The sequence below is a fragment of the Chiloscyllium plagiosum genome, chromosome 31, assembly GCF_004010195.1.
Source record: "Chiloscyllium plagiosum isolate BGI_BamShark_2017 chromosome 31, ASM401019v2, whole genome shotgun sequence".
In the NCBI taxonomy this organism is placed as follows: Eukaryota; Metazoa; Chordata; class Chondrichthyes; order Orectolobiformes; family Hemiscylliidae; genus Chiloscyllium; species Chiloscyllium plagiosum.
In genome coordinates, this window is record NC_057740.1 from 1,249,337 (window position 1) to 1,265,935 (window position 16,599).

The 16,599-nt window shown below is 39.5% G+C and overlaps 1 protein-coding gene across 14 annotated transcripts in view; it reads right to left on the bottom strand.

The window, feature by feature from the left end:
* Positions 1–16,599, bottom strand: part of eps15l1a (epidermal growth factor receptor pathway substrate 15-like 1a) — a 390,058-nt gene that overhangs the window by 225,747 nt on the left and 147,712 nt on the right. For 11 of the 14 annotated variants that reach the window (XR_006316095.1, XM_043720770.1, XM_043720771.1 and 8 more), the window contains 5 exons: positions 16,148–16,378; positions 14,244–14,398; positions 12,340–12,496; positions 8,665–8,727; positions 662–747 (listed from right to left, as the gene is read on the bottom strand). Coding sequence is in view for 13 of the 14 variants with exons in the window: in XM_043720770.1 (XP_043576705.1) it covers positions 662–747; positions 8,665–8,727; positions 12,340–12,496; positions 14,244–14,398; positions 16,148–16,378 (692 nt within the window). In the remaining variant the exon portion in view is untranslated. The remainder of the gene's footprint in view (positions 1–661; positions 748–8,664; positions 8,728–12,339; positions 12,497–14,243; positions 14,399–16,147; positions 16,379–16,599) is intronic. The other 3 variants (XM_043720773.1, XM_043720772.1, XM_043720769.1) reach the window with 1 other exon arrangement.

A 16,599-nucleotide genomic window follows, 5' to 3' on the forward strand; every position in this document is an offset into this window, starting at 1 on the left:
CTCTCCACGCTTCAGGCTCTCTGCCTTTATTCCTGATGAAGGGCTTTTGTCCGAAACGTCGATTTTGCCTGTCCTCGGATGCTGCCTGAATTGCTGTGCTCTTCCAGCACCACTGATCCAGAATCTGAAGAAGCATACCTAACCCAAAATGGTATCTCTGCTTCTCCCTTCATAGGTGCTGCCAGACCTGCTGAGTTTCTCCAGCATTCTGTGTTTGTTTCAGATGTTCAGCATCTGCAGAATTTTTCATTACATGACTACAGTTTAACTATGACAATAGTTGAGACATGAACCCTTATTGGTTACCCACCTTTTAATACATTATTTTGTGCTGAAAAATCTATCTATCCAAGTACCTCACCTGAGGGGCTACTCTAATGTTAGTGGGTGAGCACAATAGGCCAACCCACCAATCTGCTCAGTCTGTGTAGCTCAGTACAACCAGGCAGTATATTTACTTTACGGCTTTCGGGAACTTCATGAGCACTGTTTCTAAAACCGATGATAATTCATTTGATAGGATCAAAACAAAATGGCACATAGTAGACATCAGCAGATTTATATTTTGAACAGCTGTGTATTTCTTTGTTACATGACTGTTAGATCCTAAAGCTGAGAGGAATCTACACCCTACTGCCATTGCTACTTGTAAAGATCTCACCTTTGTAGTTCACTGATTTCATTGCTAATTGCATCCAGTTCTTTGATTCCAGTAAAATCTCCTGAGCCGACGGAACTTGCGCTATCCTATTGGGAAAATTGAGAAATGAAAAGTACATTACAAAGGAGGCTAAGAGAAGACATAACTGAAATAAAGCAGCTGAACTACTACTTTGAATAAATAAAAACAGAAAATGTTGAAAACTCTCACAGGTCAGGCAGCATGTGCAGAGAAACAAGAGTCAATGGAAATGTCAACTGCTCCCTCAACATATATTGTCCTATCGGCAAACCATCTTCAATTTTTAATTTCAGATTTCCAGCATCATCAGTATTCTGCTTTCCAGTGTTTTGAGTGGTCAAGTGACTCTGTGAAGGCTGAGAAATGAATACACCTGCTTCATTATAGATCATTGTAATTGCAGTTTGTAATACGAGAGACTTCCAGTGAGTAATTTCAACTCAAGAGCTCCATCTGATGGGAAAAAGCAGGGACTACAGTCAAACAGTTCAAAAGGAGACACCTTCAATTATTTTGCATTTCTTCGACCTTGTCTTGTGAAATTCTCAAAACTATGAACTTAAAAATAACTGCATTCCACTGCCAGCTTCAATATTCAGGACCAACTGCACAAATAAAAGGGCAGTGCATCGACTTTAATTATAGATTAATCTGAAAATATTAGCATAGTTTTCCATTTCTCAAGATCTGGACAAAGTTTGCAAGGCTGTATTCTTTGTCCATCCTTAATTGTCCAGAAGGCAGTGAGCCTCTTGAATTGCTGAAGTGTTTACAATTATTCGGCAGGAATCCAACGATGATGAATGAATTATCATACAATTCCATGATGATGTACAACTTGGATGTAATGGCATTCCCACAACATTTTTGCTTTTGTCCTTCTTACTGGCAAAGATCTCAGAGGGAGAGGGCATGTTCAAAGTAACCATGATGAGACAGGCAACTATAGCTAACCAAGGAAATTATGAATTGCCCAAGTTGAAAAGCCTAGTAAAGTTGCCAGAAACGGAAGTCAGGGAGAAAGTGAAGACTGTTGTGTGCTAGAAAAGCACAGGAGGTCAGGCAGCATCCGAGAAATAGAAGAATCGACATTTCTGGCATAAGCTTATGTCCGAAACGTCGATTCTCCTGCTCCTCGGATGATACCGGACCAGAAATGGTAGTCAACCTGAGAATAGGGAGTAATTTAGAATTTAACAAAGGAAGACCAAGAAACTGACAAAGAGAAAATATAAAACAAATTTAAACTAGCAAATAAAAAACAAACTGCAAGAGCTTCCACAGATATGTAAAAAGGAAATATTTTGCTTAAATAATTGAGAGTCCGTTACAGGCAGAGCCACAACAATTTATAATTGGGAATAGAGAAGTTAACTTATTACTTTCTGCCTGCCTTCACTGAGGAAGTTAGAGAAAATCTCCCAAAAGAAGTGATCCAAGAGACTAGAGAGAATAAGGAATATAAACAGAAGCTGCTGGAGAAGCTCAGGTGGTCTGGCAGCATCTTTGGAGAAGGAAACAGAAATAATGAGCATTTGTTGGAAACTAGTATTTGAGTATTGCTGAAAAAGACATATTTTGTCAAAGCTTTTGGCCTGCACTCATCAGGATAATTCACAAGAATATTAATAAAGGGCGAAGCTAACAGTTACACTGTGCAGGAGAGCTGTTCTGATTGGTTGGCAAGTGGACTTCGGGTGGTCAAGGCATTGCCACAGGTTAAACCTGCAGGGTTTAAAATCTAAAAGTCTGGATGCTAACTGTCAAATTATTAACAAGTGCATTCACCATGGCAATGTCTATATATTGAGCTCAGTGGTACATGCATCAATCAACTGAATTCCAATGCCACAAATGGCATTGGGACTGAGTCAGTGTTGTGACTGAACCATCCAAACTAGTGGTGAACATTTTGTCACAATTCTGACTTGAGCCTTGTAAATGGTGCAGAGGCCTTCAGAATGTGAGTTCTTGACAGAGGCAGATAGTTTCTATTCTACAGCCACTGTTGTGACATCACAGTTAGTTCTATTCAGCTCCTGGTTCATGACGATCTAATAAAAACTTGGCAGGAGATACTGCATTGACGTGGCATCAAGGAGGGTTGGGTGGGGAGAAGGAAACACAGTGCCAGAGATTGTTTAACAATGATGCGGCAAGAATTAGGAGAAGTGTGCATGCTGGGCATATCCAACTACCCAATGGAACAGCCAGTTAGTCTTGATCTGTGACATGTTGCTCTGAAATGGAAATAGACTAGCTATTGTTTGTACAAGCACTCCCAATCACCAAGAAATTAAATAAATCAGAACATTCTCACTTCAATGGCTACTCAGAAAGTTCTAAAGTCCTCAAGTTATAACAACAGGTTAAAAAGAGATTTTGTTCAGATGTAATGAGAGCCCCCTCACCCCACCCCAAACTCAACACAATGTCAAAGCTTGAATAAAGAATGCAAGATACACAGTGATGAACATTTGTGGAACTGCATCCAGGTGTCACTTTACAGTTCCAGAAAACAACAGAAAAGAGCAAAAAACTCAATGGTTTGGTACAGTTGCAACTACGTTTTCATCTGGACTGAAACCAGTGAGGCACCGCCAAAAAAGACTCCCGGTCACCTACTCCATTTAAAATTCCAATTTAGTGCAATGACTGCTAGTGATTTTAAAAACTAATTAGTATTTTGCAAAAGAAACATCTAACAGAAAGGATTAATAAACACATAACAGATACCACAAAAATATGCTGGTCATTAAAATTGCCCCATACTTTGCTCACTGTACATATTTTTCATGCATTAGAGGCATATAAGTCTGATAAATCAATATCCTAATATCATAAGGAATACTTTAAGTCAGTGAACAGTCTGCCTTTCAGCCTCAGTTCCTTGATGCTCACACCAATGCAAATTATTGCAGATGCAACTCTGTTTAACCTTGGTCTCTGTTTGGACTACTTACATTAAGCCAGATGGGGGAATCAGTCCTGCGTAGTTGCTTATGACAAGGGGTATTTTCTTATGGCAATCAGCACTATTCTACTCCCCATTTTGTTGTCATACCAGCTCCAATTTATCTTTTAATTATGAGCATCTCAGCAGCAAAGTTTGGCATGGCATCAGTGAAGGTAAGCCTTGGCAGCAGGGGATAGGGTCACCTCATCAAAGAAAGTCACACAGTTCAGTGCTTATATCAAGAAATGGCAATCCCATCACAACGCTGATTCTCCAAGACAAAGTTGGACATTAATGCCACTCCTACAAAGCAATCCAATACCACTGCTTGCAGCGCGCCTCTGATTTAGAAAGTAGAACTTGGCAAGTTCAGGCCTCTATTGACATTCACTTGTGAAATAGGAAACTAACTGTAGCTTAAAAGCAAATTTGGAAATAAAATTCAATTCAAGAGCAAAAATGTAAGTTCATGAATGAGAAAAAAGAATGCAGGAACAGAGGTATGAGAATACATAAAGCACAGAGGTTACACAATCATCCCTCAAAATTGCCACAATCTTCCAGGCAAATTGTTATATTCATGATGTGTGAGCAGTTAAAACATTAATAAGGGATCTTAATACAGCAAAAATGGAGAAAACCTGACATGGATTTTAAAATTATTGACACAAAGGCCAGAGAGAGAGAGACAAGCAGAAATTCCTTTTACTCAGCAAGACTTTGAGATTGAAATGCACTGGCTGAAAAAGTGGTAGAATAGTACTTTCAGAAATAAAGTTATATACTTACATAGAATGAAAACATTTGCACTGCCTTGTCAAGAGCATGGGTATGAGAGTACAGCAGATATTTTAGTGAGCCAGCAAAGGCATACTATTGTTAATAATCTCCTGCTATATGGCTTAGTTTTATTAAAATAACACCCCCTTTACTTATCAAATCAGCAGTTTCAGAGATTTCATATATACAATATGCTCTGTAAGCCAACAGTAGTGTTCAGCTAAAGGAAGCCCCAAAAAAAAGGAAAGCTGGGAAAATACATTTGTCCCTATAAAATGAAATTGCTGAGGATTTTTTAAATCTAACATTCCAAACAAACCCTCTATGAACTGTGGCATTGTCAGCCAAATCATGGCATTACATTTTTAATTCCCCTCAGGGAACACCAGTACTTTTACATGTTGCTGTGAATTCAGGGTCAAGCTGAATTCAAGTGACATGGCCAAGCTGACCTTTGAGACTACGTTTTATCAACATTGACTTTAATTTGAGCTCACATTCTGCTGAAAACCAGGATCCAGAGAACACACAAGCTGCAATGGATCATTAATAAACCTCTGAAATCAAAACTTTTTTTTTTAGTGCTTATCGTAAACTAGGACACAAACAGCCACGTGCTTTGGACTGAATTTTACATGCTTTAGCATTTTGAAACGTTGGTTTGAATTGTACAGCCAAGCAACAGTAAGCATTGATACAAGCAAATTCAGGTATCCATGCAGAGGCACCTCAGTACGTAAATCCAATAAGCATCTCAAGCCTCCTCATTCTGCTGTAATTCTGGTTATACCTCAATGCAATTTGTAAATATCTCACATTATAACAATAGAGTAGTAACGTAGTAGAGCATTCACTAAATAAAAATTAATGACTCATTTATAAATGCAACTAATTATAAAACAGATCTAGACTGAAAACTACTCAATTCTTTCCTTTATATGTTGAAAATATATACTTGATCTCACACACACACACACACAAAGCTGTGGCTCCCTGTTTATACATAAAGGCATCTGGGCTTAATGGTGCAGTGATATATCTGGGTACAAAATCTGACCCATTCACATTGGTCCACTAGTGATATTCAGGTTTTCACTAAAACTTTGCATTATTGTGGGAAACTACAACAAAAATAGACATGATAGTTAGGATTGGTCCAAATTGTTCCTCACAATTTTGCCTCACTGTAGAAGTTAACATTTTACTACAGAGTAGCTCTGCAATATCTGAAATGGAAAGGCTCTGACTTGAGGCTTTATTCAGCTCACCCACAAACGAAGTGTTTGCTTGATATCATTCATACAATTTGATAGGAGGAGAGTTATCATAAGTACATGAAAATGGCAGATGATAAATTGTAAATATATCGTGGGCACCTCATAGGTTCAAACAGCATTAGTATAAAAAAGAGTAATAGAATCATACAGATGTCCAACTCATCCATGCTGACCAGATATCCTATCCTAACCTAATCTAGTTTCATTTGCCAGCACTTGGCCCATATCCCTCTAAACCCTTCCTATTCATATACCCATCCAGATGCGTTTTAAATGCTGTAATTATACCAGCCTCCACTACTTCTCCTGGTAGTTCATTCCATACACGTACCACCCTCTGCGTGAAAATGCTGTTCTTTACATCCCTTTCAAATTTTTCCTGTCTCACCCTAAACCTTTGCCCTCTAGTTCTGGAATCCCGGACTGCAAGGAAAAGACCTTATGTATTTACCCTTCATGATTTTATAAAGTCCTCAGCCTCCAGGGAAAACAGTCCTATTCAGCCTCTCCTTATAGCTCAAATTCTCCAACCCAGGCAACATCCTTGTAAATCTTTCTGAACCCTTTCAAGTTTCACAACATCCTTCCAATAAGAACTTTGATACCCTTTCTCACACTGCGTACCTAGACAAGGTATTTTGTTTGGCAAAATAAACTTTACTTACAGAGTCCTTGAGCCCTCATTGAGCCCTTAGGATCTGCTTTACCATTCCATCAGATCATTGTTGACTGAAATCCATAGAACAGCACAGCTGATTACATCTCATCTACTTTCAATATATGTGCAACAAAAGATTGTCTAAAGGAATAGAAAGTTGTAATAGAAGTTGAGAGACACTATTAAGATGGTTTTACATAGCTTCAATCAGCAGTACTGGCAGAGCATATTCCTCCATTAACATTCTTCAACAAGAACAGCGATTGGAACCCATAACAAGAAATCACTGATAGTAGAGGGTCAACATTTAGTTCAAAAATGCTGATTATAATGAATTTCTGCTGCACATGACACTATTTATCCACTATACACGACAACTGTCATCCCTGCCTCTGAGCCAAAAGGTCTAGTTTTAAGTTCCACCTCTCCCTGATATGTGACATATTATATCCAGACAAAATAATAACATGACAATTGATACAGTGGTGAAAATGTGTTGCTGGAAAAGCACAGCAGGTCAGGCAGCATCCAGGGAACAGGAGAATCAACGTTTCGAGCATAAGCCCTTCCTGAAGAAGGGCTTATGCCCGAAACGTCGATTCTCCTGTTCCCTGGATGCTGCCTGACCTGCTGTGCTTTTCCAGCAACACATTTTCAGCTCTGATCTCCAGCATCTGCAGACCTCACTTTCTCCTCAATTGATACAGTGGCTCTGGTAAAAACCGTTATTGCACTGAACATGAGGACAGATACACCTTCAGAGAGGTTATCAACACACTGGTAGTACAGGAGAGTGAGGAGGATGAGACATAATGATTATCATGTGCGATTTCTGTAAACATGAAGAGCTTCTCTTTATTCTCAGTGGACATGGCATCGCTGACTAGGCCAGCTTTTGTTACCATCCCCAAGTGGACTCGAAAAGCTAGTGGTAAGCTGCCTTCCTAAAATGCTGCAATCCATATATAGTGTTGCTAGGAAGGCTTTGCAGGATTTTGACCCAATATTATTCCAATCCAAGATGGTGTGTGGCTTGGGAGGAATGATCATATGGTTGAATTCCCATGCATTTAGTGTTGATGATGTTGTCAAAGGAGCCTTGATGAATTGCTCTTGTACAATCTTGTATTTGGCACAGACTGTTACTACTGTCTATCAATGGTGGAGGGTGTGAATGTTTAAGTGGCTGTCAATCAAGCAGATCACTCCATCTTGAATGGTGTTAAGCTTCTGATTTAGTTCGGGGCCATACTCATTCAGTCCAGTAGACACTAAGTTAACACAATCCTGGCTTATGTCTTGTGGACGACAGACAAGCTTTGGGAGTCAGGGGTAAGTCATTCGCCACATAATTTCCAGTGTTTGACCTACACTTGGAGACTTAATGTTTCCACAGTTCAGTTTCTGGTCAATGGTAACTCTCAAGATATTTATAAGGGGGACAGGGTGATAGTAATGCCAAGGGAAGACTTTCTTGTTTGAGATAGTCATTGCCTGGCATTTGTCTCGCACCTATGTTGTTTGGTACTTATCAGCCCAAGAACTGAATTTTGTCCAGGTCTTGTTGCATTTGGACAGACTGCTTACATAGCTGAGGAATTTAGAATGTTCCTGAATACTGTGAAATCATTAGCAAATGTCCCCATTTATGGCCTTATCATGGAGGGAAGGTCACTGGTGAAGGAACTGAGGATAGTTTGGCATAGGACCTACCCAGAGGAACTCCTGCAGTGAAGACCTGAGACTGTATTGATATACACATACGTATTATGTGAAAAAGCACTAAATTAATCTAATTATACACGTCCACAAAAAAACTAATCAAAATTGTCAGCAATATTACTATCTCAATTTAAATTATTGATTTCAGTGCACCAAAATCTAAATCTAAAATTAAAGGCAGCATGAACTGGTGAGTGAATACAACTGTACCTGAACAAAATAAGTGAAATACTTAATATGAGAAAACCAATAACTTTAAAATTTATTTCAATGAAAATAGTTTTTTTTCCACTGATATAAGCAACTATCTATTTAAATATTAATGCAATGAGATCTGTATTTATTTTGCAATTCAAAAGCATCCTTTCATTTAGCCACGAAACTGAGTGTTATTTGTCAAAACCAAAATTGAACCCATATACAAGATTATACTCATATAGCTGGTAGTGACCAGATCACTCATGAGTTTGTTAACATTTAACATGCACAGACTCACAACAGACACATTTCAAGCAATGTGCAAAAGGCAATGGTTAGCAAATGTTTAAAGCAGACAGCCCTGATACTATGTTCACAACAAATTACTCACACGCCTCATTTCTGTTAGTTGCGAAATCTCAGGCCCAACAGGAGTCATGTAGCCTGAGAGGCTCTATAGAGAGAAAGGAATAAAGTAGGTCCACAGATACATGCAAAGATTGTTATCGTAAAAACATCAAGAGTTTTGGCACTGAGCTCACTTCGAGAAAAAAAAGATCTTAACTTGGTCAAATTCAGCAGGATCAAGTGGACAGTAAAATATCAAACTTGGGTAAAATATAAAAAACCTCTGTAAAATGAACATCATCTAGAAGCAATTGAATCTGCTTGTGATTTCTTCAATTTATGCAATTTACATCAGCAATCTATTGACACAAATTTGCTGAGCTAAATCAAACACAGTGGAAATCTGTAAATTAATGACACTTTGGGGACTGATCTAAGCTATCCTTATTTTCAAAATGGTCACTGAGTGCATGTAATCATCTAGAATTAAGTGGCAGGCTCTTTATCAAGCACCATCACAGTAGAGAAGCTTTGCTCTCCTAATCCCAAAGGTGAAAGAAGGAAGCAAGGCAAAAGGACAAAGACAGTGGTCTTGACTTGATATGAGTTTCCGAGGTTAACTTTACAACAGGCTGCACCCTGTGATTAGATTACATTACATTAGATTACATTACAGTGTGGAAACAGGCCCTTCGGCCCAACAAGTCCACACCGCCCCGCTGAAGCGCAACCCACCCAGACCCTTACATTTATCCCTTACCTAACAATACAGGCAATTTAGCATGGCCAATTCACCTGACCTGCACATCTTTGGACTGTGGGAGGAAACCGGAGCACCCGGAGGAAACCCACACAGACACGGGGAGAACGTGCAAACTCCACACAGTCAGTCGCCTGAGGCGGGAATTGAACCCGGATGTCTGGCGCTGTGAGGCAGCAGTGCTAACCATCGTGCCACCATGCCGCCCACCTGTGCTTTAAGTTTAAATTCTCGTGTAGGCATCATCTAATGTTTTTAATTAAGTTGGGGATGGGAAAGTCAGGACCTCATGGTCGATCTCAATTTCATCATCATAGCTTGGGAACTCTGGCACCTCTTGTGCCATTCCAAATGAGATGTGACATCAAGGAGGGAACCAACTAAAGTAGCAAGGCAATGGGTGCACTTTGCTCTGAAAGGGTCTTCCTGAGGACCTGCGTTCACATTGCAGGTTTGCCATCAAACAATTAACTTTTTTGGCACCTCAGTTACTCACAATGTGAGTTAAACAAACACGTCATGACTGCACAGTTCAACACAGAGGAGATCAGCATGCACTTTGGAACATTTAAGGCAACAGATGGGGCCAAGGAGGGATTCCACACTGACCTTGCCCAATCTCCAAGCAGGAGACAAACAAATCCTTAAGTGAATGGACAAAAGTTGGCAGATGGGGTGTATTGTGAACAAATGTGAGCTTATCCACTTTGACAAGAAGAAACAAAAAGTAGTATACCATTAAATCATTGAAAGACTGCAGATTTCAGTGGAACAGAGGGATCTGGGAATCCTGATGTACGGATAACAGTGTTAGTAGGAAGGTACAGCAAGTGACAAGACAAATGGAATGCTGCAATTTAGTTCAAGGGAAGTGGAATATAAAAGCATTCACTGCAACTGTACAGAGCTTTGATGGGACTACATCTGGAGTATGCAGTTTTGGTCTCCTGATTAGAAAAAAAGATAAAATTGCTTGAGAAATAGTTCAATTAAGTTCAATTCCAAGGATGAAAGGATTCTCTTTCACGAAGACAAGTTGAACAGATTACATCTATTCCCTTTAGAATTTAGACGAACAGGAGGCAATCTTATTGAAGCATTAAAGGCTTCAAGAGGACTACATCGGGTGGACAGGCAGAAGAGGCTTCTTGTGATGAGACTAAAGTTTTAGGGCATAGTTTAAGATACTGCCCTCCATGTTAAGGCAGAGGTTAGGAGATTTTGTCTTGTCTCAGTGGAATGTTAGAATGTCGAATTCTCGTCTCCAATTCTCTTCCTCAGAAGGGACGGAAGGCTGGGTCTTTAAATATATTCAAGGCTGAATGAGATTCTTGATAAATAAAGGAGTCAAGGGTTAAGGGGTGCAAACACAACCCCCAGACAGGCCTTGATCCTACAGAATAGAGGAAGGTGGTCCAAGGACCAAATGGCCAACATAAGTCTTATGTTCCATTTATTAAGATCAGCAGCAAAATCCTGAAAAATGTAAACAGAATGCAGACACAGACAACAGAATTTTTCATAGCTAAGAAAATACCAGCTCAGCCTTCAGCCAACTGTGGAAAAGTGTTTTTGAAGACTAGGAGAGAACTACCCATGCTCCCATAGGCTTTGGAGACTGGGATAACCCACAGCAGTCAACTCAAAGCACAAAGTGAAGTACAGGCAGTGTTTTTGTAAAAACCTTAAAATCTGGTGGACAGATGGCAGTTCAATAAAAGTATCTTCTCTCAAGCCAACTTGTCCACCATGTTGGCGTTAATCACTCAAATTCACTGAGCACAATATGTCATTTGTGTGCCTGACACTGGATCCAGCTAGCAATTACTCAATGGAAAACTCAATTGTGGCACTAGATTCCCCGTAGAATAGTGGAAATATTTTAGGCATGTGCACAAAGCACTCCGAAGAGGTCAAACAACTCCAACAACTCCTGATGTGTGACTAACCAACATGGAGAAGAGTCAATCGCGAAGGCAACACTCACATCAAGATTCTTCATGGAGAACATTCTGATGACTCAACTTCACCTCAGAGTATGCACAAACACCCAACCCTTCAAACATCACCCGCCCTGCATGTGGTAGATGTGCAGAGCATGCACTACACTTAACAGATTATAGAACACATCATAACTGAATAGAAGCAATGCATGCTCAATCCTGATGGATTAGGCAAGAGAAAAACATAACTAAGTTTGCAGGTGCTTTTAAAACTTGGTAAGGTAGCACAAAATGCAGTGGACAATAATAGACTTCAGGAAGTGGTGAAATGGGAAGGCATATACAGATGAAACATTAACAGGGGAGTGCTAAGTGATAAGTTTGTGTCAGTAAAAATGGGAATAGGTTGTCTGGGATACGTGGTACAATTTTAAAAGGGATAAAGAACAAAGAAATCTGGGTCTGTACGCAAAAAGCCTTTGAAAATGGTCAGACAAGTTAAGAAGGCTCTTAACAAAGGGATTAGTAACTGACAAGATCCTTAGCTTTATCAACAAAGGAATAATATGCACAAGAAAGGAAGTTGGGATAAAATGTTGCTTAAGTACACCCTCTAACTGAAAGAACAAACGGTATACTTTAATTATTGTCTTCCATAGTCCAAGTGAATACTGAACCTGCCACCCGCATGTCACTGAAAGCCTAGTGGTGACATTTAGTGGCTCACTATTAACCAACTGCGGTTCAGTCTTATGTCTTGATACTTCATGCTGAATTAATGTCTCACTCTGCAATCTAACCAGAAGATGGGGAGGTCAATACAATAACTGCTACATAGATCAACAGGCCTAGTTTCTTCCCACCAATTTTCTTACCCTGCGCCCCACTCTCCTGATATTTTGGTCAGTACAGTTCCACAGCTGCTGGCCAAATATTAGGATGACCAGCCCAGACTGGTGTAAAGCTAAGTGAAGCTCATAATTCTAGTAGAGTTGGAGTTGTGTCAAGTACTTACTGATACTGGCGTAGTCCTCTCTGATGGTGGTACCATTTCAGGAGTAAGCATCTGTGGAGGGTCAATTCCTTTGCTGACCTTCTGCTGAATCAGATACATTGCTAAAGCAAACTGTTCCCTGTTCAGTTTCCCTATCTGTTTTGTGTCGGCCAGTGCCCTGTTGGGAAATAGTTTACTAAGTAAAATGAAGGTTCAGTACTGCAACTGCAGCAAAACCATCTCATCTGCTATGCTTAATATAATAACAAACTATTAAAGGAAGATACATGTCAACACATCAGCAGTATAATTTGATGGAGAGGTAAACAATCCAGTCACAGTCTGCAGTAAGGAACGTATAGCAGGTGACTGGAGACAAGGTAAAGAAACCATCTGAAAATGATTCCTGGCTCAGCTGCACAGCTATGCATTAGTATCTCCTCACAAAAGCAAGTATAAGAATTGGAGAGTTGCTGTTGAGTTGCTGACAACAACCTCCTGGCAGCTGAAGGATCACTGCAAGCCTCAGATCGGGACATCTATTAAAAAAAAATCAATGGGCACTGAGGATCAAACCAATTTATGGCCACGATTACATGATAAAACCAACACAATGTAGTAGTATAGTACATTTCTATTCAGTGGACTTCTTTATAACAAAATATTAGATCAATTTTATCAGACTATTTTCAGCTTATCAATTTGCTTTTGACTAAGTGCAGACTGTCCACTTGATAATATTTGACATGCAGATGCGACACAGCATCTGTACAGTCAATATACGCAACTTCATTAAATCAACATTTTATCTCATGGGCAAGCTCTTGTCAAACTCAAGAGCTTATGGAGCAATCTAATTCAGTTTTTTAAGATGATTGAGAGAGTCCATAAGGTAGATACAGCGGCAAGCCCTGACAGTAGAACATCAGACTTTTAATCTGAGGGTCCAAGGTTCAGGTTCTTGGGGCCCTCTTGTGGCATAGTGGCAATGTCCCTACCTCCAGACTGAGAGGTCTCAGTTCAAGTCCCAGCTGCTCGAGAGGTGTGCAATCACATCTCTGAATAGGTTAATTAGGAAAATAGGTTAATACAAAAAGCTGGATTGAAATGATTTCCTCTGGTGTGGCCAATCCAGAACAAGACGGCATCACATTATAATTGCAGCAATGCAATTGGATGATGATAAAATGCAAATACACAAAGGTTAGTGGAAATTTGGCTTGTCTCACAAAAAAGCAATTGAATTAAGGGTTTTGAAAAATATCAAAACTCACTGAATGGGAGAAGACAAGATTATTGATGGTTAGGGAAACAAGACAGTTCGACAAGTTAAGATATAGATTAGCTGCAAACTAAGTGGAAGAACAGACTCAAGGAGCTGAATACCTACTCCAATTCAATCCATTAGTAAAATGCCATCACTGATTGAGAAGTCAGTTACCTGAAGATACCTTGATCTTTTGTCAGAATCTGCTTTGGTTTCGAACAGTGTGATGTGTGTGTCACACAATCAGCTATTCATAACTCACCACTTTCTGGCTCAGAAAATATCAACACTCTGATGTTTGCTGCACTTGTGTAAGGACATTGTGCTGTTGTTCCAAAATAATGGCAGTCTCATGATATTAGCATACTGACCCACTGAATTCAGTTCATCATATTTAGAAGTCACCAAAGTTGTAAGTCAGAGGCAGTTAAGGAGATAACTGAAATCTGCTGACGGTAAGGTTGATTTTTTTTTTAAACTTTACGCAGTGCAATTATCTGCACAAGACATTTGGTAGAAGATCATGCCAAAGGAGTGCAGGGGAATCTTCAGATAATGTCTATTTAGCACAGATGAACTAAGATGGCCCAAATACTAGAAACACTTTCATACTAGAAATAAGCTAGGACACTCAGTCTGTAAATTGTAAAGCTCTTACCATATATGAGCCAGGATGTTCTGATGAAGTGCCGATTGCATGAAGATATCTTTGACTTCCAAGCCACTGACATACCCATCCATATCTAAATCTATTTTGAGGAAGATGTCATCATACCGCATTTTGTCATTTGATGGCACAACCCAGTTAACTGGCTGCAATAAAAAGATTGTTTCCAGGTCATTGCAATTGAAAATTAAGGGACAAAAGCATGGAGGATCACAAATCAGAGCACCAAGTAGAACAGTTACCTGATCCATTCCTCAACCAAATCTGATGTGAAACAACTAAGAGGACATGATTTGGAGATGCCGGTATTGGACTGGGGTGTACAAAGTTAAAAATCACACAACACCAGGTTATAGTCCAACAGGTTTATTTGAAAGCACTAGCTTTTGGAGTGCTGTTCCTTCATCAGGTGGATGTGGAGAATAAGATTGTAAGACACAGAACTTATCACAAAAGTTTACAGTGTGATGTAACTGAAATTATATATTGAAAAAGACGTAGATTGTTTAAGTATCTCATCTTTTAGAATGACCATGCTGGTTTCAGTTCTTTCATATGTAAATTCCAGAACCTTTTTTTAAAGTTACGTTCTCAAGTGAACTTGACCAATTGGTGTCATATCCGCCCAGATAACGCATTGAAGGTGTGAGTTTCCCTGTGAGGCTGTCTGTGCCACAATATATAATTCCTCAATATATAATTTCAGTTACATCACACTGTAAACTTTTCCAATAAATTCTGTGTCTTACAATCTTATTCTCCACAACCACGTGATGAAGGAGCAGCGTTCTGAAAGCCAGTGCTTCCAAATAAACCTGTTAGACTATCACCTAGCGTTGTGTGATTTTTAACTAAGAGGAGAACTTACTGTAATATCTGATCAATTTCTGTATTTGCAATGAGAGTGATAACTAGAATGAAAGATAGTCAAATGTACATGTATAGGAGTCATCCAGTTCAAAACCATGTGGATTTAAAACCTGCACTAGTACTTTTTTGTAACGCTGCACCATAAAGCACTAATTTTAGACTTATAGAACAATATTATGTGCACAGTCTGGTCCTGGTAATTGCTTCTACAGAAATTAAGGATCTTCACCCAGGGTTGCTTCTGAAAACAAAAGCTCAGCAAAAAAGATCAATCCCCACCTTACGAAGGAGTTTAAGGATGGTATCAGAATAAAAGTAAAACCTCAATGTTGCAAAGTACAGTAGTAAGTTTGAGGTTTGAAAGTGGTGTAGATTGCAGCAATGAATCACCAAAACTTGATAAAGTGGGGAAAATATAGAATGCAAAAGTAAATCAGTTGGGACTACAGAAACAAATTGTAAAAGCTTTTACAATTATATAAAGGGAGAGTAGCTGAAGTATAGATAAGGAGAAATAATCATGAGGAATGAGGAAATCACAGAGACATTGAACAAATTTTTTTGTGTCTGTCGGCTCAACATCGAAGGCTGAATGGCCTGTACTGTACTGTTCTATGTCTTCATGATAGAAGACAGAAGTTACACAACAAAAATGGAGAGTAACTTAGGGCCGAATAAGAGTTAAGAAATTACGGTAATTATTACCAGCCAAAAAAGCATGTGAAGAAAAGCAGCATGTAAAATTACTACACTAAGACCCAATGTCCAGGACTTGCATCACAAGGATTATAGAGGCAACTATTGAAAAATAAAGATTCCAACCCTCACCATATTTTGGAATGACGAGTTTGAGGGGATGGATGTGTGTATGTTGCAGGGGGGTTGTACAGAAAGAGAGATAAAATATGCAAATGGCTAAGCTTCCCTTGCAGTAGTCTAGCCTACATATATTCTCTTACCAAGGACTGAGCCACGACAATACAAGCTATCTTAAGAACATGCAAGTGAAATTCTTGGCTCATCACCTGTTTAATATGTTTTGGAGAGATGCTGCCAGCACTATTTAGGCTGTTAATACTGCCATGTGAAGGAGTCGATCGCAGGCTATCTTTCGGTGGAGGGCTGGCAGGTAGCACTGGTACAGAGCCAGCAAGTGTTGGTCCTTGTTTCTTTCTCTTGGACGGTGGCAGAAGTGAAATTGGCAAAACAGACGGAACTGGCTCTTTTTCCAAAGCTCTATAAACGAGATGCATCGCCTGCAAATAGAACAGTAATGGGTTAGTCACAGTCTGTGTCAATATTTTAGCAGCAGAAAGAGTTCTGCGTGTTCCCAGGATGGGGAAGGTGTACAGAAATAATGTCTGTTTGTTGGTCCACGCCTGTGCAAAAGACCTTTTGTTACGACATGGCAGTGAATCCCTCTGCTAATTAAACCAAACAGCCAGAAAAGCTCACCTCGCCTCGTAATCTGTTCATG